Below are 21,991 nucleotides of genomic sequence, written 5' to 3' on the forward strand. Positions count from 1 at the left end.
GCATATTATGTCACACACTTCCTTTGCTTCCCTTTTCCACGCTGGATTATCAGTCTTTCTCTTCTTTGATGGTGTACAAGAAGATTGTGTTAGCATTTTCAAATCAACGTCATGAACGTTTCTCGAATGACTTCAATGCTCTGTTCAAAGTTGGAAATAGCCCTCTGAGCAGTAATTGAATCGATTTCTCTTTTTTTCGGAGTTGGCCAAACAAGATGTCTACCAGTGGCATTATTTTGCTGAAGAAAGACAGCCAGAAATTGAATCCATAGCTGACAATCTTCTTATGTCCAGCAGCCTGGTGGAGTTTTGTGAGTTCTTTATGTCATCGATTTTCAAAATTTCATTCATGCATTGAATATCTTTCTTATAGTCAAATACAGTGTTGACACTCCTAGTCAGAAAGTTCCAACAAGTGTTGCTGGCTCGGGGTAATCTTTTCTTAACTGCTGAATCAAGAACTGCAGTCCGCTGCGGGTTAACAGAAAAAAATGTGCAAATATCTTGTAAATTGGCAAAAAAAAAAAAAATTCTAACATTTCTATTTATCGAAGCAGCCTTTCCCATTACAAGGTTAACTTGATGAGCATAACAATGTACATATTCAGCATTAGGAAATGTTCTTTTTATTATTGCTTGCACACCTCCAGAAGACCCAGACATAACAGGTTTGTGCAATTAACTTCGAAACATTCTCTTCCGTGTCTAAATTGTGCTTTTTCAATTCTGCATAAATACAAGAGGCCAATGTTTCGGCATCGTGATGCTGAGGTGAAACAAAACTCCAAAACCTTTCAACAGGCTTGCCCTTAACCACATAGCGATATACAATGGCCATTTGAAATATTGCTTGTTTCATCTGCGATTACCGCTAGAAAAGCTGCCTCTTTATTTTGTTCTGCAATTTCTTCTTGACAAACCTCCAGCATTGCTTGAAGAAGTTCATTTTGGATTGTCTTGGACGTTCCCTTGAATACTGTGGCCTTTTCTAGGTGGTATTTTAATGCACCATCTAATTCTGCACTGAAATTAATTAAGCCTCTATAAACTCCAGGGTTTGATGATGATTCAGTTTCATCATGTCCTCTTAAGGCTAATTCGAAGACACCACAAAATCTAACACAGTTTATTTAAATGTTTAATATGTATTGATATTATTTCATTATCTTCAGCTAACTTTCTTTTGTAAGCACTATTAAGCTGTGAAGCCACATTTGCATTCCCATAAAGTGTAAATTTCAATACGTTTCTCAAATGAATAGCTGCTCGTGCTTTTTATGCTGGTACATAAATTATTAATATCAGTAATGCCTGTTCTTGTCCACGACTGTTCCCCACCAAACTAAATACATGGAAAACAAAATAGTGCGTTTTTCACTTCACAACCACAAAGTCAGTCATGATTATTGTAAATTTCCTTCCTAAAAATTCTCTTGAACTGTCTTTTCCCCGTAGTAACTGTCTGGACAATATTTAGATCAGGCAGTGGTCTATCAAGTTCTTTAATTTTTTATTTTTCTTCATCAGAAAGTACAGAGAAATTCTTGTTTTGTAAACTATTTACAGAATTCATAATGGTAAACGCATGTAGGCCTACATCACAAACTTGAAGAAAACATCACTGCACTATAAAAATTGTGATATGTACCACAATTCACATAAAACTCATTAACTCCAGAAAAGTTCCTGTTTTTTAAACAACTTACAAAATTCATAATGTTATATGCCTATGTACATATGTCACAAACTTGAAAATATCACATCCAATAAAAAAAAAATTGTATTATGCAGCACAATTCACATAAAACTACTTAAATTCCAACAAAAACTAAATATTTAAGAGAGGATTAAATGGATTTCACACGATTATAAAACGACTGGACCATGTGCTCACCTAGCTGCATGTTGGTCAGGAAACAGGAAGTGAAAAACCACATGAAAAACGAAGACTCGGAAAAAATCGGAAAATTTCGTCAAGTCACGAGTCGTCCAGCAAATGTGTCTGTTCGGAATGGTCACTTCTGCAATCTACACGCAAATACAAGAACTATTTGCTTCCGGTTGTTGCAAGAGCTTTGCTGCGACCAGCTGTGTTAACTGCTGGGATAGGGAACTCTGAAGTGAGCCTACCTTCAATACCAGCTGCTACACGAATCTGGGTGTTGCTTGAGCCGCACAACAACCACTTCTGAAGTATTCACAATTTGATGAATTTTATAAAAGCTGATTATTTTATACTTGAATTCTTGAATGATATATTTATATATATTTAAATTCGACAAGGAAACTTAATATCTGTTTAGTTATTAATATAAACAATATTTTAATGGCTGGGAAAAACTTAGTTGTTGTGCAATGCTGCAACATGATCAGCAGCAGCCACTATGCAAGAATAAAATGAAGTACAATTACTTACTAAAGAGAAGAGTAAATAAGTGTGTAGACCTACATTCTAGCGTAATATTTACATTTTAAACTCAAAATGCATACTTATGAAATAGTAGTTAATATATGGGTATAATGCCTTTTAATTACTCTAAAGAACTGCATTATTATTTCATTAATAAATCATTTTTTAAAAAGATCACCGGAAGTCTTTTCACCTTCAAGCAATCTGCTTCTCATCTCCCCTTTTATCGCATCAATCCCTCATATTCCTGCCTTCTATTTCCTCCTGTTTCACCTGACTAGCACATACCAGTAGTCATTCAAATAATTTATTTAGGGAAACAAGAACTCAGTTTATAAGTGCATGACAAGAGTGATGAGTCAGTTAATAAAAAACAGTTTGTAAGAGATAATCTAGAATCCACTTTAGGTTTTAAAAGAATATCTAGATGGAGCACCTGGCTAATTGTGAAACTCTTAGGACATTTGTGGATCTTCCATCAAAATATTGGGAAGCAAGAAGGATGATGACTTCATTGTTAAATCCAGAGCATTAGACACACACACACACACACACACACACACACTAGTGACACTCAGAATGAGTTAACTGAATGCCTAACTTAACTGTGAATCAACATCTAAAGAGAATTAGATTCCCTAAATTCGTGTCTGTTCAGGCAGACAAAATGGTAAAGTGTCATATCAGTCACAAATAAGCATTATTTTGCGTTAATGCGTCAATGAAGCTGTGTAAGAAAGCTTCTTAGGTTTCTTCAATGTTTCAAAAGACAAAACAACTCGTCTAGCCACAGTTATCCTTAATATTCCGAAAGATAGGCAAGTCGAAAACAAGCTAGTCTGTCAAGCTTACAATGGCACTCCAGTAATGTCTGGTTCTCATAGAAATGTCCAAACCGTAATCGAACAATATCTGTATGCCATGTTTATTCACTGCTATGCACATAGATTGAATTTAATCTTACTGCATGATGCTAAAATGATTAAGAAAGTGCAATTTTTCATGTACAATTTGACAGCTTTCCACACATATTTGAGGAGATCTTTCAAAGAGTTCGTGCTTCTGAGAGACGTTGGTTTTAAACTGGTCCAAGCAAGCATCACATGCTGGAATTATCACTCTTGAGCAGAACCTGTAGCTATAAAATATTTCAAGTGAGATAAACTACGCTTAAATAAAATGGTCTATTTGTGGTGACAACAGATGTTCAACACCAAGAAACAACTGATCACTGATTCATCAATATTGAAATTATTCATAAGGTCAGATATATGCTGAAATTAAAATTCTGTAGAATGTATATGGTGCCTTAAATTTTTCTAAATGATACACTGGAACACTGGAGATTTTTCATATACAGACTTATTTTAATTTCTGTTTCCACTTTAGTTTCTGTTATTTCAGGAAATTTAATGTTTTTTTTTTTTTTCAGCCCTGAAGTCACGAGACCGAAAATATTTCTGTTTAAGACAAATTTCTGTTAACCTCTTGTGCTGGCCATTTAAATCCCCTTGTCTCTCACGTAGTGGGGAATTAAATGTGCTCAGACATTTAACCCTTAAGCAGTCATGCTTAACCACCCCCACCCACTTAAACCATTATCTCGAGTATGCGAATTTAGATTTCAAAAATGTTTACGGTTATTGTTGCCTTACCAATTCCAATAAAGGTACTGAAAGTTTCAGAAGTACAGACTTACTAAATATGAAGTTACGAGTTCCGTAATATCTGACTGGGGTGTTCACAATACCCCACGCGATGACTTAAGGGTTAAATCTCTACAAGCAATATTAATTTTCTAATTTCCTTCTCTATTTTAAATGCTTATAACTGGGACATTTTTAAAGTTAAAAACATTAAATAAACGTTGGTTTCAAGAGGAAATGTAGCCAAATAAACACACAAAGTTTGAATATTGTAGGTCTTGCGTAGACTTTTTAAAAAAATAAAAGTGTGTTTCGACATACTTTTCTCATAATCCGATACTGAACATTGTCGCATGGTCTTCAATACCAGTTCACCACTGTCTCTAAAGAGTAAAATTATATTTCTGATAGCAGATGAAGGAAACCTTGAGCCTTTGAACCTTAAATGTCTGAATAGTCACATCTCTATGAATGTGTTCTTGTGTTTGCATTATCAGTTCAATTCATATGTAGGCTACTATATATCCATAACACACATGCAGTAATGTGAGTTACTGATGAATGAAAGTCTAAATGCAAGATGGAATTATCTCTGTTCAGTGCACAAAGTTATACCAATAGATTCTCAAGCTTTGTAAGAGCAAAAATAAGGCACTTTTGCAGTATGTAAGTACAGAGCTTGGAAAATAATAGCTCAGAGATAATTTTGTATCATCATCATTTCATTATACAACTCACATAAGGAAAATAACTTACATACTGTGGCTTGATTACACGACTTCTCACGGAGGCTGGCTGAGGTTCGATGTTGCTCTACAAAACAGGTGAAGAGCACATTTCCCCCCCTCCCCCTCCCCCAGCACTTGGGTTTCTCCTGTAAATTTATATCACCATTTGCTCAAATGTCATTCGCTATCATTTGATTCAGTATGCATATTGTAAGCGATTCTAAATAATAATAATAAACTTACTTCAGAAATTTTCCACAGTATGATAGATTTGAAAGCAGGGAACAACACACACATACTCTTGACAGCAGTATCTTGTTTCACGACACAATTCTTTATTGTAACACACAACACAGGTAGTGTGGAGCATTTATCTTTGGAAGAGGGGCAGTTTTTGAGCGTCTGCCTAGAGGTATAACTTCTGTTCGGTGGTACTTCAAATCAGTTCTCTATTAGTTTATACTGGAATTATAACCTGGTCATTTTTCCTTCGGTTTTTCTTGTATAGCAGATAAGAATTCAAACAACATATCTATTATACGTCGAAACATTTTCTAGTAGAATTTTTTCAATCTCTTCCTTGCTGTGTGATAACTTGCTAGGTGTGTATCATTCATGTCCACCCCTCCCATCATGCAATTATAGTCGGCAACCACTTGAGGTTTGTTACTTCTTGGTTTCGAACCTCAGTTTGAACAAAATTTTCTCCACGGGTTGTACTCATAAGACAAATATCTTTGTCTTTCCACTTCATTTATCATCAATTTATCTTTGAACTGCAACATGCGCTCCCTTTTTCAATTTAGCTGCTTTTATTTTCCTTCCTATTTTGATGCAGTCCCTTGGGCACACAGCTTATTGAAATCAGGACTGGAGAACCAGTTGTCCATTGTAACTTGGTATCCCTGATTGAGAAGTGGAGCCATCAGCTGTAGCAACACTTTCGATTCATAAGGTTAATTTTTCAGTGAATCGTCAAAAATTGTCTTGACCAATACACACAATAAAATTCCACAAATATCCAGATTTCGATTCACACAATTCGAAGGACTTTATGCCAAATCTAATCCTTTTAGGTGGAATGTATACCTTCCGAGATAGCCAGCCCTTCCACGTCAACAATTCATCCACTGATGCTTCACACTCCTGTGTGTAAACATCCATAAATCTATCATTGAGGTGATCCAGTATAGGCTTTATTTTGTACAATCTTCTGGAACCGCATGTTGCTGGATCATATTTTCGATTATCAACAAAATGAAGAAATTTTAGTAATGGTGAAATCTCACTTCTATGAAGTTTTGAATTTATAGGGGATTCTGGTGTTTCTCGCTTAGAAAAGTAGGTCTTGTTTTCTGGCTTTTGATCAACACCTTGTAGCAAACGGAATGTCAGCAATTTTATTATCTCTTCTTTGTTTATGTTTTTCCATTGGTGAACTCTTGATCTCCCTTTCAAATTTGGATTACTGTCTAAAAAGTCGTTGTGTGTAATGGTCTGTTTCATTACTTATTCTGTCAGCAAGTTCTGAGGTAATGAACAATTCAAAATAATCTTTTGTCTTCTAATTTCACATTTATTCCTGGCTTGCCAGTAAAAGGAAATCGTTGTCGCTCAGCTTCTCTCTCTCTCTCTCTCCGAATGTGTCATGATGTGTCTCACTCTCATCACTTACATCATTGTCCTCAGAAGTCACTAGAGCTATGTTCACCATCTGATTCTACATTATCACCACTATCTGTATCATTAATTTCAATTTCTGAATCTTCACTTAGTTCGTCTTCTTTCGAAAGTTCTTCACATATTCCTTCATTGCGTAAAATTTTTCGACCAAATCTTTTTTATGAGACTCTTTTTCTTCTTCTTGTTCAATCGGTGATATTCTTTTACTGGTACAGGGTCCTTTCATGACAGAATTGAATGCAGAATACCACACAAACAAAAAAACCTTCCCATCAACTCCAATTGAACTCAACTCAATACACAACAAAACACCTTTCTATCTCTAGAATTGAACTCAGGACACCACCAAACACAAAGAAACACTTTCCTATCTTCCTAAATTAATCAGAACGTGACACACATTTCGCAGCAATAGAACTTCACTTATGTTGCAGGTGGGAAACATGCGAGCAAGCAGGCATGATCTAGGGTTCACATCATGCCCATTACATAGCAATAAGTACGTGATGTGTAACTTAAATAATTAAACATGTGTTATTTTCTGGATGACCCTCATATGTGGAATATACAAGTAGTATGTAATAAAAAAAATGGTTAATGTCATAACAGTATGCCAAGCTATGACAGAGACTTTAATAATCAAAATTATGTACAATCACATATTTTAATTAATACACTCACAAGGTCCCCTGGCGATGTTATGTGGCTAATGGAAATGAGAATAATTTATTTCCACATTTACAATGTAACTGAGCCACATTGACCACCCACTGATCATGATGAACGTGCATGAATTGCTGCAAGGCTACTTGCAACTGTGGTAAAACTTCCTTCTCTATCTGATGCACATAGTCTCCAACACACCACGCTATACTCAGGTGAAATGAAGGCTCCTGTAAGAAAATATTCTTAATAATACATGTGATAATATGTAGTTTACATAATAATTGCTGCTAAAGTAAACACATGTAAGCTATTTTAGAAAGCAAAACTTAATTCAGATTTTTAATAATAAAACACACTAGACACACGTTAATATGCAATGCAAAATGATATCGTCATCATCATCATCATTGGCACTACAGCCCGTTATGAGCCCTGGCCTCCCTCAGTAGGTGTTGCCATCTGTTCTGTGCAACAGTCCTCCATTTCCTGTATCCCATTCTTACAAGATCCTCCTCCACTCCATCAATCCATCGCAGATGTGGTCCTCGTCTCCTTTGACCTTCGGGGTTTGTGAGAATAATTCTTTTACAAGGTTCTGATGCATCCATTCTCATTACATGTCCCACCCACCTCAATCTATTAGTTTTAATTATATTTATTATATTGGGCTCTTTAAACATGCTATATAATTCCCCATTATATCTTTTTCTCCATAATCCATTTTAAAAAACTGGACCGTATATTCTTCGAAGAATCTTCCTTTCAAAAATTTCAAGTCTTCTCTCGTCATTTTTAGAAATGGTCCATGTTTCAGAGGCATATATCAGGGTTGATCTCACAAGTGTTTTGTGTAAGGTGGTTTTGGTTTTCTGTGTAAGGGCATGTGATTTGAAATATTTCTTTAGTCCGAAATAAACTCTATTCCCACATATCAACCTGTCCGAGATAAACCATAATTTTCCACTTTCTTTCGGTATTTCAAGTCTAAAAATCAAAAGCGAATTAATTAAAAATGAAAGAAGGGGAGGAGAGATAGAGAGAGAATGCACAAAAGAAAAGAATTAAACATTTGAATACCTTATAGAATGGTGGAAGCTTGAAATCAGCAAGACATTTATCCAGTACGTTAACTGCTGCAATTAATGCCTTATGACCTACAGCAACTGTTAATCCAACAAAAGTTCGTGTTTTCTCTTCATTACAATATATCTTGAGATCATTGAAGCATAACGTAAAACTGAAAAGAAAAAGATTCAAACAGTATTTCACTGAATCTTACACATGATTTATGAAATTGTACTCTGTTTTTTGAGATTTCAGAAACAAGGAGGAGGGAGGAAATTTTTCTCTTGTGTTCCATTGCTAAATAATTAATCAATGCCAACTTTGTAAGTGTGGTGCAGCTTTTGGATGTGCAGTGTTTGTTTTAAAATTTTAAAATTTCAGGAATGCTTAATGACCACAACAAAACAGGAAAACCTTCAAAAGTAACAAATGATTTATTGCTGGCAATGGCTAAGTATTTCCAGAATACTGAAAACTCAGTCAACACTAGTTTCTTTTTTATCAATCAATCTTCTTAATGTATCCAGCTGTTTCCTGACAACACAAAGTCCACTATAGTCCAATGTAGTCTATTCAGTTGTTGTTTTTCACGAGAAATGAGGGGTATTTTGATCGGTGTTCATTATAGATGCCTGTTGCTAGTAGCCAAAGGTGGGGTGTAGTCAATATATACTGCAGGGCTGTGTCTTCTGCTGTCTCATGGGTACTCACCTTGTCGTGGTGAGGGGGGCTTAAACTTATTGTTTAAGCTAACAAGTAACAAAGAGGTACCCACATAAGCTGCATTACCACCAATGCAGTTCCACTATATTTTTCACTGTTTATATTCATGAAGTCCCTCAGTGTAAAATTCTCCGGAGGTAAAATAGTCCCTCAATCGGATCTCTGGGTAGGGACTGCACTGAGAGATGCCAAGAATCGTACTAAAGTACTTATTTGGAACACCAAAAGTCACACCGCCCAGTCAATCAGTTTCTTTTTTACGACAAATATGTTATTCACTGCTCTGACACTTTTCACATTTGTAAAATTATAATTTCTGGCTTAAAGCGTTTAGTGTGGCATAATTGATTTGAAAGGGAATACACACACAAGTTCTTTCATTTTCGACAAAAGATCATCATATGGTCACTTAGGCCTACTTGGTAAATTTCTCTTGTATGATTTCTATGTAACACAACTGTAGCATTTAAATTATATTTTATATGACAGTTTAATAAAAGGTAAACACAGAGATGTCTCAGTGGGTGGAAAAAGTATGCAATGGCCAGGACCTCTTGCCTGGTGAGATGCTACAATACAGAAAAAAAAAAAAAAAAAAACTCAAATATTAGAATTAGGCTTTTGGGTATTCTATGACTTGAAACTTGACATTTCCAGTGTTGTAGCATACACAAATATGGTGGACGCATCCCCTTTTATTTAGATGTCATCAAAAGCAAATTTATCAATTTCAGAATACATTAATGCAATTAAAATGTCCAGCAATCTATCGGCGCCTGGCAGAAGTTTCAATAAAACCCGATGTCATCATCCTGGCTCCAACGAGATGGAAACTCTTGGTCACATGTTGGGATTCTGTCGAAAAACTGAGCTGCTGCACAGCAATCGACACCATAAGACCAGGACCAGTATTGCTGATGTCCTCAAGACGCTGTGGATGGGAGGTACACAAGGAGATCCACTGTGTTTCCTTAGATTCGAACAGAAGAGCAGATATTGTAGTCATCCACAGGACTCAATCTAAGGGAATAGTTTTTGATCCTACAGTCTGGTTTGAGAGGGATGCCCTGCAGGCACAACACGTTGATGAGGAGAAGAAATCTATTTATGAGTCCTGCATCCCATACCTAAGTGATAAATATAACATTCCCACTAGTCAGTGAAGTGTTCTGGTCTTTTGTTTGTTGCACGTGCATACTTCCTAAATTCACATGTAATATTTTAAAAGCACTCCATCTCCAATTTTTTTAAATTCAAAAAATTTTATTGAATATTCTTAAGGATTCAATCCAAATATTACATTACCATTTATATTTTGGCCATTGATGATTCTACTGGGTTTGCATTTCTCTGGATTTTTTACTAAACAATTACTGTATTTAATCGTTCTGTCTTTCTAAATTATTCTGTAGTGCTTTTATTCTGGATGTTTATGGTCACCCTCATTGAAGGCAGATTATTTGTTAAAAATGAATGTATATATAATTCTATTTCCTATTTGTATGATGTTTTGACTCAGGATGAATTTGAATGCATGAGTGATGTGAGATGTTAGTTTGTAACTAGCTAGTAGCTTCCAGCCTCGTTTCTAATGTTTCTCTGCTGCATTGACAATAAGAATCAGCAAGCAGCACACACTATTGTTTGTAATGCGAAACTATGTAACATTTCAAAATTTAAATCACTGATGGAACAGCTATGTTGCCGTTACTCAGTCCCTAGAGTCTCGTTTGTTCAGAAACAAGGATGAGATTTAGACAAGAGAGGTTATAGACATATGCATAATAATATATAAAAAGAAGCCTTGGCAGAACTGTATTAATGAATATAGAAGACTGATGATTGTCATAAATTCATCTCTGGAACTGAATATGTCATTCATTATCTCGTGAAACGAAATGGATATGTGCACCATAGCTTATAGGAGTGGCGTAGCATGAAATTTTGAGCAGGGGAAGCTAACTCAAATTGTCTTTCATTTTTGAGGAAACGTATTGCAAAAATATAGTCTTAAAATAAATAGTAGTTGATGTCAAGTCAGCAGTCTGAAGATTGGTTAGAACCTCTCAGCAGTCTGAAGATTGGTTAGAACCTCATTAGTAACACCAATAAGGCATCACCTCAAATGGTACATAAAATATGATTTCATGGTTTACACATATCTCTAACAAATGGACACATATATGTATAATTTAACATTAGCTCACTCCCTGTCATATTTAGAGAAATCACAATATTAATGGTCAATAGATACAGTGTTAGTAAAATTACGTCAATCAACGTTAAAATCTTTATCAGAAGATTATTTTTGACTACATAAATAATAGTGTCAGGAACTGTTATTTCACTCATTACAGCCACAGTGCACGCTAATACTTCAACTGAACACAACTCATAAAAGGGATAACTCGGAAGCTAAATTCTTTCCAATGCCAAAGCTAGCTTCTTGCGAGCCTTCTGACCAGGGTAGTTTAGTTAGAAAGGGATGGAAAATCTGTGGGGTGGGTTACACAGAAGAATGCGTGAAAGAAACGAGTCTGCTTGTAGTGCAATGGAGGGGATTGAAAGTTGATGTGTGCAGGCGTCATGTTTATTGGTGCATCACAAATCATCCTGAGCTGCCGCATCACAACATTTAACACGCAAATATAAATTGTATTAAAATTAATAAATAATTTTGTTCATAAACTTCAAGTTTATTATGGAGTTATTAACTGGGGAAGCTGAGCTTTTTAGCTTACACTGACACTATGCCACTGGCTTATAACAAGAACCTTATGGAGGGGGCATGTGAACTAGCTGCAAGTGAAAACATAGCGAAACAGGGAAGCTTCTCAGTCCTCCTTCTGCTTCCCCTCATGTGCAGGTAGGTTTCACAAGATAACGAATGGCCTATAACAACGATAGCATTTTGTCAAAAAGTCTGATCATGGAGAGAGGTTGCTATGTTGATAGTGGTTTCATAGATACATCAGTCGACATGGACTTGAAGTTTTAAACAGGAATTTTTTTAATGATGAAGTATGATTTCAATTCATTGGCTATGTCAATTAGAGTCGGGCAGACTGCCTCATATTATCGCCCGTTCTCGGTTGCGTAATCACCGCAGTCTCGCCCAGTGCGCGAGTACCTAACGTAGCCAAATGACTCATTGATAGAGAACACGAGATTCTCTTGCTCCCGAGATTACCGATACTAGATCACTCCCGACAGTCTCGGACGTCTATGCGGGACTGTTGTACTGATAAGCAAGCAATATCGCTCGGGCCGTGCTCCTATAGGAAGCATTGGCTTATGCATTTCCCGGTTCTTTAAATATATATCATGTCGTAGCTCCTATAATACTTAATCAATCGCGCTGTAATTTTTTGGATTGATAGCTCAATGTCTAAGGAAAACATAGGAAAAAAATCGAACTGAAAATATTTTTTTGGAAAGTGAGAAAAAAAATATTAACTTCGATGGAGATTGATGTGTTCAGAATAGACATTTGCAACTTCACCTTTCACCTTTGAAAACTTTTTTGTTTTTCACGTTAGATGGGGGGTCAAAGCGAGAGAAATGTTGAGAAAGGATGGAAATTACTTTTAAAAGTGATGGCCACTCAAAATTTTTACTGGTTCTCGAATAACTGCGAGTTAACCTGTTAGTGCAGGACTCATGACTCAAACGTTTGTTCCGTAAAATTTGTACGGAACCTTTCAACGCATGAAAACTCGTTATTGGACGGATAATATTAATTGATATTTTAATAAAGATAGTTGAAAATGAGGCTATATAGTCCAAGATGGTTTACACTTTATAGTAATTAGGCTATCTTTTATAGCAACTAAATAAAAAAATTGTTTGTAACACAATGATATGAAACATGAAAATATTAAAAGCTGGTTCACAATAAACCGAGAACGGAAACGGCAACGAGAACTAGAACGGAAATATTTTTAAAATAAATGTATTTAAAGGTAAGCATTCACAATTAACTATTCTGAATGCTCACATTTAATACTGTACATTTATTTTAACATTATTTCCGTTCTCGTTTCCGTTCCCGGTTTATTCTGAACCAGCCTATACTATAGAAAACTACACTTTCTATTGGTATGCACGTTATAAATTATTGTTACAGAACAATCATTATCGTATTCTAGCCATGTTACAATATAAAATTATATAGGCTTATATGATTTACAATAATTATCCTATGTTATAGGAACGAGAATAACAAATTAAGAATTAATCAGATTTCTAATACTTGTACCTAATGATAACTTACAAGACAGTAATAAATAATAACCATCATAATAATCCTGATAATCATAATCTTAATCATCCTAATGATTACGATAATGATGATAACAGTAATACTACTAATAATAATGATATAATGATAATGATATAATAATAATAATAATAATAATAATAATAATCGCTGTAGAGTAAACGGTTAGCACACCTGACTGTGAAACGATCGGCTTCCGGTTCGAATCTTGGTTGGGACAAGTTAAGACTGGTTCACAATAAACCGAGAACGGAAACGACGATAACGGAAATATTGTTAAAATAAGTACATTTGAATGTGAGCATTCACAATTAACTTTCACGTTCCCGTTAATCTTCTCGTTAATTGTGATTTTCACATTTAAATACATTTATTTTAACACTAGCTGTACCCGTGCGCTCCGCTGCACTTATTAGAAATAAATATAAAGTAATTACATAATTAAAATAGAACATTGGGTCCAGGGAACACTCGTGTTTGATAGAAGAATAAATCGTTTAATATGCTACTTAATTTAAATTGTATTTAAATAATTAAAATGCTATCATTTTGATCCAGAGACCACTCATTTGGTGCAAATATAACTCGTTTAACATTTTTCTAAATTAGTCTTGAATGCATCCTTTAATAAATCACTCCAAATTAATAGAGTTGATTGTGTAAAAATGTAAAAATTCACGATCTTCTATGCACTACTGCCATAGAACGAATAAATTTGTTTTTCTTCCTACTAAAAAATTTAATAGTTTGCACATAGCAGTTACGGAACAACGACGCTACAATCTGAGGCGGCGGTGGAAATGTATTGTTATTTTAAAACTCTTTTATATCCTTAAATATCAGAGCTATCAAAATTTTGCCTGGAATAAAACTTATCGAAAATCATTTTTGAAGAACCTTCTGTTATGTAATATTTTTCACAAAAATCAATAATAAGCGAGATATTTTGGTTTATTTAATTCATGCCCCCTTATAACCGCCCTTTTAAATAAAGTATTTTGAATGCTACATAGCCTAAAATCTAAGTTACAACGAACTTAATTTATATTCAAATTTTCACTGAAATCCGTTCAGCCATTATCGCCTGAAAAGGTAACTAACATCCAGACAGACAGACAGACAGACTTAAATATCAATCCTATCAAAATTTTGCCTGGAATAAAACTTATCGGAAATCATTTTTAAAGAAATTTTTGTTATGTAACATTTTTCACAAAAATCAATAATAAGCGACATATTTCGGTTTATTTACTTCAGGCCCCCTTATAACCCCCCCCCCCCTTTTAAATAAAGTATTTTGAATGCCATATAGCCTAAAATCTAAGTTACAACGAACTTAATTTATGTTCCAATTTTCATCGAAATCCGTTTAGCCATTATCGCGTGAAAAGGTAACAAACATCCAGACAGACAGACAGACATACAAACAAAAATTTCAAAAAAGCGATTTTCGGTTTCAGGATAATTAATTAATTATATATGTTAGGACCAATTATTTTTGGAAAAGCGAAAATTACCAGAAAAATTTCGCTTACAGATTTATTATTAGTATAGATTATTTCTCGTTGTCGTTTCCGTTCCCGGTTTATTGTGAACCAGCCTTTACCTGGCTGAGGTTTCTCGCCTCAACCCATTGAGAGCAAATTCTGGGTAACTTTCGGCGCTGGACCCTGGACTCATTTCGCTGGCATTATCATCTCATTCAGACGCTAGATAGCTATAGCAGTTGATAAAGCGTCGTAAAGTAACTAATTTAATAATAATAATAATAATAATAATAATAATAATAATAATAATAATAATAATAATAATAACCAGGGAAAGGATTTATATGTAAATACATATTTACTTATAAAGCTAATATAATTTATATTTTGCATTATCTTTATGTTTCACAATGTGTAGGGTTGAAAAATCCTACTTTTATTTTCCATATTTTTCCATATTTTAGAGTTTAGTACATATTTTCGTTAATTTCCATATATTTTCCATATTTCATATAAAACAGTCCATATTATATTAGGTTTAACAATAAAACAAAACAAAATTCCATTAACTTTTAAAAATACATTTCAACAATAGAGATTTAAACACATGTTCAGTAATCCCTTTAACATCAGAGTTATTTGAAAATTAGCAGTCCTATCAACAATGGGAAAGTAAGTTACAAAACTGTATTAATTTAATTTAAAATTTTTAACAGACTTCAGTTGTGCAGCTCAACAGTTAAATGCCAGTCAGAGTACACATAGGTTCAGTTTTGTAAATCATACTATAAAGACGGTAAATATGCCAAAAGTACGTCATTCAGTCAATTTAAAATCAAAACTAACAAGTTACATTTCAGAATTTAAAGAAGATGGTTTATCAACTGACAATAAAATATTATTTTGTAATTTGTGTCAGTGTGCAGTATCATCTACACAAAAGTTCCTGGTGCAACAACACATTACAACTAGTAAACATCAGGCCAACAAACAACTAAATTCCAAGCAGAGACAATTGTTTTTAACACAACCAACAACATCGAATGTAAGATCTGAGTTTAACATCGACCTGTGCCGTTCTCTCATCTCTGCTGATATTCCTCTCTACAAACTAAAGAATAAGGTCTTCAGGGAATTCCTTGAAAAATATACTCAACATACAATCCCGGATGAGTCAACACTTAGGAAGACGTATGCTCCATCCATCTACGATGAGACAATACAGAAGATAAGAGATGAAATTAAAGATAGTTCAATTTGGGTTTCCATTGATGAGACTCCCGACAAAGAAGGTAGACTTGTTGGTAATGTAGTTATCGGTTTGTTAAGTGAACAATATTCTGAACGAATTCTTTTACATTGTGATGTTCTAGAAAAGTGCAATAACAAAACTATAGTTAAACTGTTCAACGAAGCTATGGGTATCCTGTGGCCAAAGGGTATTATGTACGATAATGTGTTATTCTTTATTAGCGATGCTGCCCCTTATATGGTCAAAGCTGGACAAGCATTATCTGTTGTATATCCTAAATTGACTCATTTTACTTGTGTGGCGCATGCATTTCATCGTGTGGCAGAAGTGGTCAGAGACAATTTCCCTAAAGTAGATTTGTTGATTTCATCAGTGAAAAAAGTATTTCTCAAAGCTCCCAGTAGAGTTAACGTGTTGAAAGAAATGTACCCTGAAATTCCATTGCCACCAAAGCCAATTTTAACTAGAAGCAGTTGAATATTATGCCGAACATATAGACTCTATTAACAATGTTCTCCTTGCATTGGACTCTGAAGATGCAGTCTCAATTGATACTGCGAAAACAGTTACCTGTGACATAAGTGTGAAGAATGACTTAGCTCACATTCAGCATACATTTTCATGCATCATAAAAACGCTCAAAAGTCTCCAAAATAGGCACCTTTCACTATCTGAAAGTTTTGAAATTATAAATAGTACTGTGGAACAACTGAATCGTGGTAGAGGTAAAGTTGCAGATGCAGTAAGAGCTAAGGTGGACACTGTACTTTCAAAAAACCCTGGATATGAAGAACTACAAAAGGTTGTTGCTGTGATGAGTGGTGAATCAACAGTGAAGATTAACTTGGACTTATCCCCAGCAGACATTGTGAAATTGAATTATGTACCAGTTACTTCTTGTGACGTCGAACGCTCTTTTAGTCAGTATAAATCTATCCTCAGAGACAATAGAAGAAGATTCACTTTTCAGCACTTGAAAGAAATGTTTGTAACCTATTGTTATGGTAACAGACAATAAAAATTGTGTTTTGTTGAAACTACATTGGAAGATAAGGTACGTCCATTATATTTTTTGTTTAGTTTGATTAAAATGTACCAATATTTAACGTACATAGTCATTTTTTTATAATTTTAAGTCCATATTTAATTCCATATTTTGGTAAAAATCCATATTTAATTCCATATTTTGGTAAAAATAACTACATATATATTTACATATTTCATATATTTTTAGTCCATATAAATCCGTTCCCTGATAATAACCCTCTTTTATTCTCTGTTGTTATGATAAAGCAAATATAAATGACACTCAGGAGGAAACGCAGAATAAATATGGGAGGAAATGCCTGTTATTATTCGGTTGAGAAGCTTTTGTCACCCAGCCTGCTCTCAAAAAACTTGAAAGTTAGAATTTATAAAACAGTTACATTACCGGTTGTTCTGTATGGTGGTGAAATTTGGACTCTCACTTTGAGGAACAGAGGTTAAGGGTGTTCGAGAATAAGATTCTTAGGAAGATATTTGGGGCTAAGAGGGATGGAGAATGGAGGAAGTTGCACAACGCAGAACTGCACGCATTGTACTACACCTGACATAATTAGGAATATTAAATTCAGAGGTTTGAAATGGGCAGAACATCTAGCATGTATGGGCGAATCCAGAAATGGATATAGAGTGTTAGTTGGATGGCCGGAGGGAAAGGACGTTTGGAGAGGCAGAGACGTAGATGGGAAGATAATATAAAAATGGATATGATGGTAGAGACTGAATTAATCTTGCTCAGGTTAGAGGCCGATGGGGGGCTTATGTGAGAGCGGCAATGAACCTCCGGGTTCCTTAAAATGCATTTGTAAGTAATTATGATCAATTTGTGAAAGGATCTACTCTATTTCGTAATTCTGTCCTTCCTCTTGCAAAAGTGTTTCCATTTCACATGCAGCATTTTATCAGTTGGGAAACAAAAATATCTTTTGTCAGAGTCTTTGGTCCTTTATAATATAAATAAGTATTAATTATTTTATTTCGTCCTTACACAGCACAATAATTACCCATGCTGATGAAGATGCCGTTGCATAACAACGAAACATCCAGATGTGAACGCGCAATATAATAATACAGTCGTGTGTTATCCATTACTATAGCGTATACAAAACACTATCGAATGATTAAATATGCAATGTCAACGAAATGCTGATAGCGAGAAAGTATATCATAGCTCCAACCATAACGTGTTATTGTTTTAGACTAGCTTAGGATTAGGTAACGACTGAAAGTGCTGCATTATTTTGCTTCTCCAGAAAGGCAATAAGTAGTTCATTAAAATAGTGTGACTTCTGTAAGAATGTCGACAATCATAATGTGCTGTATTATTGCATACCACACTGCTGTGCCTTCTTAAATTACTTTATGAACATTAATATTTCAGAAAGAGTCACGAATTTCAGTGATGAGCGGCAATTAAGCCGGCAGTCAGTGTACGCATTTCGTAACGATAAGTCGGCCGTGCGATAACAGGCCGGGACCCGGTATTCCTCGTTCCCGAGAGTGCCAATCTCGAGATTACGATTCTCGGAACTGGCGTTATCGGCCAGCCAGTCTCGCCTACGAGACGAGCGGGAGTAAGAGGCTGTTTGCCCGACTCTAATGTCAATCTTAAAATTCACGTATTTGGTCATCATACAATCAATTAATCAAGATATATACTGAAAGTGTTTGCAAAAAAGTGTAAACTAGTCAAACTCTGCCTTCAACATCAAGGAAAGCACTTCCGACATCTGTTGTGACTGTAGTTAGTAATTTTATTTGTTAATTTATGAATTAGTTAATTTTAATTACTTGCAAGTTCGATATCATAATTTCTAAATTGAAATCACAGACAGAATGGTGGAAGAAGAGTATAATTTCTTTCAAAATGTGAATCCGTTCTGCCAACTTAACTGTGGCTACAGTCAGCTGCACACTTGCTCTGCTCAATTTCACTGCAGAAAGACTTTGTATATGCACAGTAGCATATAGCACATTTTATGAGTTACGTATTATAAAAATGTATGTTATTTCAACAGAAGTTCATGTTAAAACAAACCTTGGAAGATTTCTGACACTTTTTTGTACTGAATCAATGAAAGAGTCGATCCAATGATGCTTTAGGATTACTGTCCGTGTTAAACTGATGTGTTGTTTATCCACAGATTTCAGTGGCACTGTATTTTTGCAGCATTCTAGCACAACATCTGTAAAAGAACTCACAGCTGGCTCAGGTTCGTCTGGAAATAAAAAAATCTCACTAAAATTAAGGTAATACAATAAGGAATTTTTGTGGATATCTTTTACTGTATTCTTTGTGAATCATCATAGCCTAGAAAAACAAATTTTTATGAAGTATAGAAACTGTGTTCTACTACCAATATTGAATTATTTTTAATGAAAATACAAGATTGTTCTGGATTTTAATGGTGTGTCCTGTGCCTTGGATTGAGTTATATTTGTCCCAGAATGTCAGAAAAGATTGGAAAAATACAGCTAATTTGCTCATTTCTATCAAATTATTGTTAAAATTTCTTATTCATTTTTTCAAGACCTACATCGTCATCAACACTGCCTGACACCTCTTATCAGGTTGTATTGAAATAAAAAATGGTAATATTATAATATATATTATCAGCATTGGTTTTATGGACCTTGCCAAGTACATTGTAGAAGCTATGTGGTAGGTAGGTGTTTCTATGGCAACTGAACATTTGATGGAACAGTTGCATATGCTCAGTGCTTTTTTCTTAACGTGGAATCCTCTATAGGTATTATACAGTATCTTTATTCTTTACTCTCGTTGGAAGTTGATAGTCCAACTACTTTTTAAATTAAAAAATAATTTGTGTAACAATAGGTACTAGAAAATTAAAAAAGAAAAACAAATTTTGACAAAATGTTGTTTTCTAATGCCAGGCATTTGACAATAAAGTCATTTGACCTCTTGCACTCCAATATTTTTCAAAGATATTGTCATGGTTAGCCACTAACGCACAGACAAAATAATTTTGGTTAAATGAGCGTTGAGTAACTTCTTTTCCTATTGCAGATATGCATCTTTAGCCATCTTACATGTTGTACCAACATAACTTACGAGACATTACGAACGTTTCAAGCTAGTTTGCAATGTTGCAGCGGGATAGAAATTCGGCCATTTTCATACCTCAGGGAAGTGTGTCGAGGTAATAAAATGGAGTGTTATGACAGGTTGGGTTAGTTTAGACTTTTATTATGTCTTACGTACTTATCTGTGACAAGTTAGGTTAGCTTACGGTAGTTTAGGGTTTTGTTATGCCTTGTATTGGCAAATCTGTGACAAGTTAGGTTAGTTTAGGATTTTAGTGACAGGTTAGGTTAGGTTATACTTGGGTTTTTTTTTTAAAGATGGGGCATGACAGTTAAGCGGCCGAGCTTGGAACTACAGTGCTATATTGACAATATGGACTAACATGTTGCCAGCTGATGGAAGCTAGCAATTGAAGTTAAGATGGCTGACATTAAAACATTCATTGACAATTGACGCCAAGATAAGAAAACAATACAAAAATCGACGAAACTGTGACAGGTTAGGTTAGTTTAGGCTTTTTTTTTATGCGTTGTATAGGCGAATCTGTGACAAGTTAGGTTAGTTTAGGATTTTAGTGACAGGTTAGGTTAGTTTAGGCTTTTATTATCCTAGTCAAGATGAAAATGAAAGTGATTGAGTATGGCGCTCTAGACCAGGTAGTGATTTTTTGTTTTCTATGTTGGCAGTTCAAGTGCATCGGTGTCTATTCCAAAATCGACGGAAGTCACTCAACCCTCATTTTCTTTATTCTAACGATAGGCCTATAGTTCTAAAATATGGATGCTTAGTGCTTTTCTAGGTACATCAAAGATACTGTAATTTTTTTTCTACATCATATACTTAAAATATATACGAGATAAATTGATTTTGAAATATGCCCCAATTTTTTTTTAGAAAAGGGGCACGACTCAGAAAATATCTGGGTGACATGCATATAAATTTGTAGCATGTATAAATATTATATGTGGAATATGTGTGCCAAAAATGAACTAACTAGCTCAAAAATTACATAAGTTAGAAATTTCGGTAATTTGCTAGGAGACGTCGTTGCATATAGACCACTTTTACACTAAACCTAACCTTAGTGTATACAACGTATACTAAAACACTCACCTAACCTAACGTAACCTGTCACAGATTAAGGAAAAGGGTTAGGTTAGTTTAGGGTTTTAGTATATCTTCTAAAATACAAGGGATTTCTATGTGCCAATTAAATTTTAGAAGTATGTATAGCTGTAATATCTCTACTGACATACATTCACTCTTACGGATCATTATTCGCTAATGAGCATATCTTTATTTACAATGGATGTATACATATGTTGACCAGTTTCCTCTTTCGTGAGGAAACGTTCGAATACGGTAGTCGTGGTCCGCAGGATTGTCAACTGGAATTTCAGATTCTGGAAAAAGTGACATCACCGCTGAAGGAAGTGGTAATCTAGAAAATAAAAAAGTTTTTTTGTAAATAATAGTTTAACATAATGAAACAATGACGTTTAACTGTTTCATTATCCACATCTATATGCACATTGTGCGCTTCTTCTTCTTCTTCTTCTTCTTCTTATTATTATTATTATCCACATAACACAAATACAGACGGAAGCTTATACGTACTTCGTATTGCATTCACGTGGTCGCTTTTCATCTTGACTTTTAGGAGTCCAATCCTTTGAGGCTCGTCTTTTCGTGGAGACTTTAGATCCAGGAATTTCTTCTTCGCTACTATCGTCGCTTAAGTAAACACTCAACAAGCTTAAGGCGCTATTCGAGGAATCCGCCATTACAATGAACAGTTGAACACAGACATACATACCAACATAATCGCACAAAAGCAAATAGAAAATTCTAATATTGGTAGTGAAGGGCGACAGTGCTGCCAACATTTTATTTTCCTTCGCTTTTATAATAAAATCCCTGATCACAACATAACTGTAATCAGGGATAAACTGTATATAT

General features: G+C 34.8%; 1 protein-coding gene across 4 annotated transcripts; it reads right to left on the minus strand.

Annotated features, from left to right (window-relative positions):
- Positions 1-1,491: 1,491 nt before the first annotated feature.
- LOC138713655 (U6 snRNA phosphodiesterase 1) lies at positions 1,492-21,839 on the minus strand. Of its 4 annotated transcripts, XM_069845915.1 has the most exons (6): positions 21,650-21,839; positions 21,337-21,473; positions 19,022-19,202; positions 8,211-8,370; positions 7,149-7,360; positions 1,492-3,542 (listed from the first exon to the last, which is right to left on the minus strand). In XM_069845915.1, exons 1-5 carry the CDS (start codon positions 21,814-21,816, stop codon positions 7,166-7,168), a joined length of 840 nt encoding a protein of 279 aa, XP_069702016.1. In that variant the 5' UTR covers positions 21,817-21,839; the 3' UTR covers positions 1,492-3,542; positions 7,149-7,165. The 4 variants fall into 4 exon arrangements, with proteins under 4 accessions (XP_069702016.1, XP_069702015.1, XP_069702018.1 ...); XM_069845914.1 differs by lacking the exon at positions 1,492-3,542 and having other exon boundaries at positions 7,062-7,360; XM_069845917.1 differs by lacking the exons at positions 1,492-3,542; positions 21,650-21,839 and having other exon boundaries at positions 7,062-7,360; positions 21,301-21,439.
- Positions 21,840-21,991: the final 152 nt, after the last annotated feature.

The sequence above is a fragment of the Periplaneta americana genome, chromosome 14 (genome assembly GCF_040183065.1).
Source record: "Periplaneta americana isolate PAMFEO1 chromosome 14, P.americana_PAMFEO1_priV1, whole genome shotgun sequence".
NCBI lineage: Eukaryota > Metazoa > Arthropoda > Insecta > Blattodea > Blattidae > Periplaneta > Periplaneta americana.